Genomic DNA, 7,622 nt, shown 5'->3' on the forward strand with positions numbered 1-7,622 from the left:
CACTTCTATAACCACGAGAAATAAAAACAAATGCCCACAAAAACTACTACACGAATGTTCATAGCAACATTGTAACAACCAAAAAGTAGAAATGACCCAAATGTCTATCAGCAGATGAATGCAAATAAAAAATGTGGTATATACAGAGATATGATGGCATATTATTGATTAATAAAAGGAAAAGAGGCAGGAAGCACATGAAAAGACACTGAACTCATTAGTCACTAGAAAAATGCAAATCAAAACCACAAAGATATATCACTTTACACCCAACTAGGAGGGCCTAATCAGAAAAACAGAAAATAGTACCTGTTTATGAGGATGATGAGGCATTTGAACCCTCATACATCACTGGTGGGAATGTAAATCGGTACAACCACTGTGGAAAAGTTTCGCGGTTCAGTAAGTTAAACACAGAATTGACTGTGTATGACCCAGTAATTCCACTCCCAGGTAAAGAACTGAAATCAGATGTTCAGACCAAAACTTGTATGCAAATGTTCAGAGTACTACTCAAAATAACCAAAAGGCGGAAATAATCAAAATGTCCCTCAACTGATGAATAGATACATAAAATGTGGTATTATCCATAAAATGGAATACTACTCAGCCGTAAGGAATAAAGTACTGACACATGCGCAGCAGGGATAACCCTTGGAAACATTATGCTAAGTAAAACCAGACACAAATGGCCACGTACTATATAATTCCATTGCTATGAAATATTAATAGGGAAATCCAGAGACAGAAAGTAGATTATCAGTTGCCAGGGGCTGGGCGAGGGGGGAAAATGGGAAGTGACTAACAGATGCTCAGTTTCCTTTTAGGATAATGAAAAGTTCTGGAACCAGACAGTGGTGATGTTTGTACAACACTATAAAGGTACTGAAATCCACCGAATTGTGCACTTTAAGATGGTAAACACTGTTACATGTATTTCCCAGGTATTTTTTTAATGAAATGAAGTGCTGAAACATGCTACAACATGGATGACCCTTAAATACATAAGTAAAGGAAATCAGTCACAAAAGTCCACGTAGTTTAGGATTCCATTTATATGAAATGTCCAGAATAGGGAAATTTAGAGGCAGAAAATACAGTGCATACAGAGCTAAGATAGATAACTTTTTTTTTTTTTTTTTTTTTGAGACGGAGTCTCACCCTGTTGCCCAAGCTGGAGTGCAGTGGCGTGATCTCGGCTCACTGCAACCTCCACCTCCCGGGTTCCAGCGATTCTCCTGCCTCAGCCACCCCAGTAGCTGGGATTACAGGCGCCCGCCACAACCCCCGGCTAATTTTTGTATTTTTAGTAGAAAACGGGGTTTCACCATGCTGGCCAGGCTGGTCTCGAACTCCTGACCTCGTGATCTGCCCGACTCGGCCTCCCAAAGTGCTGGGATTACAGGCAGGAGCCACCGCGCTTGGCCTATTCTTTTTTTCTTTTAAAAATTTTATTTTAAAAATTTATTTTTTAAAATTTATCCAGCGTCTCACGACGCTGTCTCGAAAAAAAAAAAAAGAAAAGTATTGGCCCGGCGGGCGATGGCTCACGCCTGTAATCTCAGCACTTTGGGAGGCCAAGGCAGTCAAATTATCTGAGGTCAGGAGTTCGAGACCAGCCTGACCAACATGGAGAAACCCTGTCTCTACTAAAAATACAAAAAAAAAAAAAAATTAACCAGGCATGATGGTGCATGCCTGTAATCCCAGCTATTCAGGAGGCTGAGGCAGGAGAATCGCTTGAACCAAGGAGGCGGAGGTTGCGGTGAGCCGAGATCGTGCCATTGCACTCCAGCCTGGGCAATAAGAGCGAAACACCGTCTCAAAAAATAAATAAATAAATAATCAGAAACTGGCCCAGCATGGTGGCTCACGCCTGTAATCCCAGAAGAGGTGGGCAGACCGCTTGAGCCCAGAGCTCGAGAGCAGCCTGGCCAACATGGCGAAAACCTGTCTCTACTAAAAACACAAAACTGAGTCGGGCGTGGTGGCCCGTGCCTCTAATCCCAGCTACTCCGGAGGCTGAGGTGGGAGGATCGCTTGAGCCTGGGAAACGGAGGTTGCAGTGAGCTGAGCTCGTGCCACTGCACTCCAGCCTGGGTGACAGAGTGAGACCCTGTCTCAAAAACCACCAGAACTATTAACAGTTTACATTATTTGGTTAGTCTGGAAACTAATTACGTTGAGAAACTGACTGAAGCTTGATTATTTCTATTATACACAGACTTCAATCATTCCAGAACTTACTGTTAAAGTCAGATTTACCCTCCTTGTGAGACAGACGCCCAGAGCTTGGACTTATTCGTTTGCTTTATAGAAACTCCCTAACTTATTTCACTTCTCAGACTAGACTATAAGCTCCAAAGCCAGAGACCAGGACTTCCATTCCTTCCGGATCCCCCAGCGGAATGTAAAAACTCCAGAAAGCATTTCCTAAATGCCTGCCGAAAGACGGCTACTGAGCATGCCCGGCTTGGCCAAGTCAATTTCAACAACATTCTGAAACAAAAACTATAGTTCCCGCGTTACAAGGTGGTAAAAAGGGAATAAACGGGAGCAAAGCCTAAGGATTCAATCTACAGGAGGGGGTTAAGGAAAGGCAAGGTTCAAGGGCGGGGCAGACGTGAAGGACAGCACTATCACAGCTCAAACTTGGTACTCGGTAAAGTGGTGTCGAACCAGAACGACCAAAGAAAGGCTTAAAAAAAAAAAAATACTAGATTAACGAGTGAGGGAAGGTCAATGGGGGTGCAGGGTATCGATGACGTAGGCTGACCACAGTTTTTTCTAAAGCTACCCTCTCCAAAAATAATACTAAGATGATCAGGCCTTCGGTGTCAACACCAACAAGATACACTGTGATGAAGCTCACTTCCAAAAAGTTCCTTTTTACAAACGAAAGAGCCGTGCTGTGGCCAAGATACCCCAGCCATCAACGCTTGCTAAGCTCTCGGCTCCTGCCTTCATCTCCACCGCCATCTTCTGGATGGGAACCCAAACCTTCCTAAAGTGCTTTGGCCAGCATCACCTCCGCGCACAGCCCAGGAAGGCTGCGTTTCCCAGGTCGCGCAGACGGCGCAAAGGGGGAAACCACCTCGCTCGGCTCCGCGCCTCCCAAATGCATGCAAAGGGCTGCCGTCTTCCTTTCCTCCACCCCGCCCGGGCTTTCCAAGGTCCGGCGCCAGGGACCCGCAAGGCGCCGTTCGCGGGCCTCACCTGCACACGCCGCGAATGCAGGGCTCCAGCCAAATGCGGTAAGCGGTCTCGATGTGCTCCTGCGACACCTCCTCGGGCCGCACCGTCTCCGCCCAGCGCCAGGCCGCCTTCTCCAGCTGCAGCCGCGGGGCCATGGCCTTGGCCCCAGGAACGCGTCTCGAGCCAGACGGCCGCAGCCGCCGCCGCCGCCGCGGTCTGCACCGCTGCCCCAATGGGCTCCGCCACCTGCCAGCAAGGAGGACCCGGCGCTCCTTCAGGCAGCTGGCCAGTCAATCACCTGTGCGCGCCACTGCCGCCGCGCCCGCCCGCGCCCGACCCGCACGACCGGCCGCAAAGCGCCGCCGTCGACACCCGACACACCCCGCGCCCGCGGACGTTAAAGGTGGACTCCCCGCAGCGCTGGGCGCATGCGCGTTCCCGGCAGCCTCTGCGCCTCCCGCGCCTCTAACCCGACGGGCTGAGGAAGAGGAAGCGCACGTCCGAGGCAGTCTTGCCACGTCCTCACTGGCGCTGCTGGAAAAGCAGCGTCTCAGCCCCCGTTCAGGGCGGCGCACTACGTACCACTACTCTAACAAACCAGTGCCTCGAAAGCTATTTCTTGCCTCCGGTACTTCCCTTTTAACCATGAAGTTTTCACGCTAGAGGCTACTCAACGCACACCACAGGCCCGCCCAGACTGTGGAGCGGGACCTGTTTAGAGTAGAAACCGAGTCGCCAAAGAAACCAGAGTCGGCTGTTTAGAGGGAGATTTAACTTGAGCCTGGACCGGTTCCGAACTCCTTTCCCGAGCCCTCCTGACGTCATGGGACGTTCCGGCCTGTTCCCGTGCCAGGGTGGGACTACGTGTCCCGGCATGCCCTGCGCCCTGCCACTCACTGTGAGGCATGCTGGGATTTGTAGTCTTCGAGGTGGGAGGGCTCGGTGCGCCGCAGACCGTGCGGGCGGGTGTCCGAGGTGCCAGGGTGGAGTTTTTCTGGTGAGCAGGGTCAGGTTTGCTGTTGGCTCCCTTCTCAAGACTGTTACCCCTATGCCAGGATTTTCTAGTTCCTCTCTAGCTCCTGGTTTAAAACATTTCCTTTCTGCGACTCCTGCCCCAGGACTTAAAGAGTAGCTTTATGAGAATTGTTTTGCAAACTGTAAAGAACTCTGCTAAAGTGAGGATATTTAAGAATTTTGCATTTGAATTAGAGCCCTGCCAGAATCTAAGCGCTAATTTCTGACTCAACTGCTTGCCCGCTGGAAAACCTTAGGCTGAATTCTTCAGATAAACATTCACTGGACCGAGCACGGTGGCTCAAGGATCCAATCCCAGCACTTTGGGAGGCCGAGGTGGGCGGATCACCTGAGGTCAGGAGTTCGAGACCAGCCTGACCAAAATGGAGAAACCCCGTCTCTACTAAAAATACAAGATTAGCAAGGCGTGGTCGCGCATGCCTGTAATCCCAGCTACTCGGGAGGCTGAGGCAGGAGAACCGCTTGAACCCGGGAGGCGGAGGTTATGGTTAGCCGAGATCACGCCATTGCACTCCAGCCTGGGCAACAAGAGTAAAACTCCGTCTCAAAAAAAACATTCACTGAAGGCAGAAGAAAGTAAGATGTGGTCCCTGCCCTTGGAAGTGGGTTAGGGAGTGAGCGGTAGAAATACAAAGATCCCCATCCCAGTCTTGGGAGGCTTTGGGGTACTTGAGAAAAGGCTTCCCAGAAGTAATTCCGAAGCCCACTTTTAACAGATGAGTTGCACTTAGCCAGGATAGAAAAAAGACACCATTCCAGAAAAAAAACCACAAGGAGCAAAGGCACAGAAGAGAAAAGCTTGGCGTGAGAGGGCCACAATTTCTGAGACAGGGACAGGTGAGAGTTATGGCTTGAAAGGAAGACCTCGCCGCCGGGCGCGGTGGCTCACGCCTGTAATCCCAGCACTTTGGGAGGCCAAGGCGGGCGGATCACGAGGTCAGGAGATCCAGACCATCCTGGCTAACGCGGTGAAACCCCATCTCTACTAAAAATACAAAAAAAAAAAATAGCCGGGCGTAGTGGCGGGCGTCTGTAGTCCCAGCTACTCCGGAGGCTGAGGCAGGAGAAAGGCGTGAACCCAGGAGGCGGAGCTTACAGTGAGCCGAGATCTTGCCACTACACTCCAGCCTGGGCAACAGAGCGAGATTCCATCTCAAAAAAAAAGAAAAAAAAATCAGGTGTGAAAGTGAATGTTTATTTAGAATGAGAAAAAAATCCCAATAAGTTTCAAAATGTAAAAAAAGGACAAATAAGACAAATAATATAAAATCCAAAATAATAACAAATTTTTATTAACTGCTGAACATTCTTCTATAATACTTTTTTTTTTCTTTAAATAGAGACAGGTTCTCACAATGCTGCCCAGGCTGATCTCAAACTTCTGGGCTCAAGCAATCCTCCCACCTCAGCCTCCCGAAGCACTGAGATTACAGGTGTGAGCCTCAGCACCTGGCCTTTTTTGCGTACTTTTTTTTTTTTTTTTTTTGGCTGCACACTTTTTGATTCTTTATGTGACAGCAACTGTGTGATATTTTGTATTTTTTTTTTGCTAGATGGAGTCTTGCTCTGTTGCCCAGAGCGGAGTGCAGTGGAATGATCATAGCTCACTGCAGCCTTGAACTCCTGGGCTCAAGCAATCTTCCTGCTGCAGCCTCCCAAGTAGCTGGGACTACAGATGCATATGCCACCACTCTTGGTTAATTTTTATGTTTTTTGTAGAGATGGGGTTTGGTCCCTGTGTTGCCCAGGCTGGTGCAGAACTCCTAGCCTCAAGCGGTCCTCCCACTTCCACCTCCCAAAGTGCTGGGATTACAAGCATGAACCACTGTGCCTGGGCAGGAGGATTTTTTTGTTTAGTTTTGTTTTTGAGAGGGAGTCTTGCCCTGTTGCCCAGGCTGGAGTGCAATGGCGCGATCTTGGCTTTACTGCAACTTCCGTCTCCTGGGTTCAAACGATTCTCCTGCCTCAGCTTCCTGAGTTGCTGGGATTACAGGCGCCCGCCACCATGCCCAGCTATTTTTTTGTATTTTTAGTAAAGACGGGGTTTCATCATGTTGGCTAGGCTGGTCTCGAACTCCTGACCTTGTGATCCGCCCACCTCGGCCTCCCAAAGTGCTGGGATTATAGATGTGAGCCACCGCGCCTGACCAGGATATTTTTATAGCAGAACTGGAAAGATAATTCAGTCTTTCCTCTACCATGATTGATCAAAATTAGTTTTTTGTTTTGTTTTGTTTTGTTTTTGAGACGGAGTCTTGCTCTGTCGCCCAGGCTGGAGTGCAGTGGTGTGATCTCGGCTCACTGCAAGCTCCACCTCCGGGGCTCACACCATTCTCCGGCCTCAGCCTCCGGAGTAGCTGGGACTACAGGCACCCGCCACCATGCCCGGAGAATTTTTTATATTTTTAGTGGAGACAGGGTTTCACCGTGTTAGCCAGGACGATCTCAATCTCCTGACCTTGTGATCCGCCCGCCTCGGCCTCCCAAAGTACTGGGATTACAGGCGTGAGCCACCGCGCCCGGCCCAAAATTAGTTTTTTATTAGTGATAGTTTAGGAATTTTTTTCCTTCAGTTTTGTAATTCATTGTTGGTAAGATTATTTAACTCTTAATGATTGTTGTTAAATTTGGAGCAACTGCTATAAAATGTCTTACACATGTGAGCCGTGTATTTGGAAGGATTTTCCACACACGATTTCTGGCTTCGTGCATTTCAAATTTTATTTATGCCCTTGTACTCCTGGGATTCGGCACCTTCAGATCACAACACTCAGGAAGACAGCACAGTGGCATTAGGAATATTCCTGAATGCAATCTGGGGCACCTAGCAATAACATAACTATACCCGCAAGGGGCCAGAATCCCATAAATATACTCACCCCCAGCCCTAAACCCAAATCAGCCTCTCCCTAGCCAGATTTCAAAACACCTGTGGCCACCTGAGATGAAGTGAGGTGTGATGAAGGAGAGGTTGGGAGTGGAAAGAGAAAAAAGTCTGAACTAACTGTGGTTAAAATATCTTATGTTTGCAAAATTTTAATTTTAATTTTATTTATTTTTATTTTTTTGAGACAGAGTCTCACTGTCGCCTAGGCTGGAGCACAATGGTGCAACCTCGGCTCACTGCAACCTCCGCCTCCTGGATTCAAGCAATTCTCCTGCCTCAGCCTCCCAGGTAGCTGGGAATCCAGGCGCACACCACCACACTTGCTAATTTTTGTGTTTTTAGTAGAGATAGGGTTTTGCCACGTTGTCCAGGCTTGTCTTAAACTCCTGACCTCAGGTGATCTGCCTGTCTCAGCTTCCTAAAGTGCTGGGATTACAGGTGTGAGCCACTGTACACGGCCTATTTTTATTTTTTTAATTTTTTAATTAATTAATTAATTAATTTT

At 48.4% G+C, this 7,622-nt stretch overlaps 1 protein-coding gene across 7 annotated transcripts in view; it reads right to left on the reverse strand.

Annotated features, from left to right (window-relative positions):
- Positions 1-3,986, reverse strand: part of USP48 (ubiquitin specific peptidase 48) — a 108,006-nt gene extending 104,020 nt beyond the window's left edge. For 4 of the 7 annotated variants that reach the window (XM_032759221.2, XM_032759220.2, XM_032759219.2 and 1 more), the window contains exon 1: positions 3,217-3,556. In XM_032759221.2, the coding sequence (XP_032615112.1) occupies positions 3,217-3,350 (134 nt within the window). In that variant the 5' untranslated portion in view covers positions 3,351-3,556. Of the gene's footprint in view, positions 1-3,216; positions 3,576-3,777 lie in introns of those variants that run through there. The other 3 variants (XR_009214773.1, XR_009214772.1, XM_058443769.1) reach the window with 2 other exon arrangements.
- Between the last annotated feature and the right edge of the window lie 3,636 nt (positions 3,987-7,622).

Source organism: Hylobates moloch, unplaced genomic scaffold, assembly GCF_009828535.3.
Source record: "Hylobates moloch isolate HMO894 unplaced genomic scaffold, HMol_V3 SCAFFOLD_9, whole genome shotgun sequence".
Classification (NCBI taxonomy): domain Eukaryota; kingdom Metazoa; phylum Chordata; class Mammalia; order Primates; family Hylobatidae; genus Hylobates; species Hylobates moloch.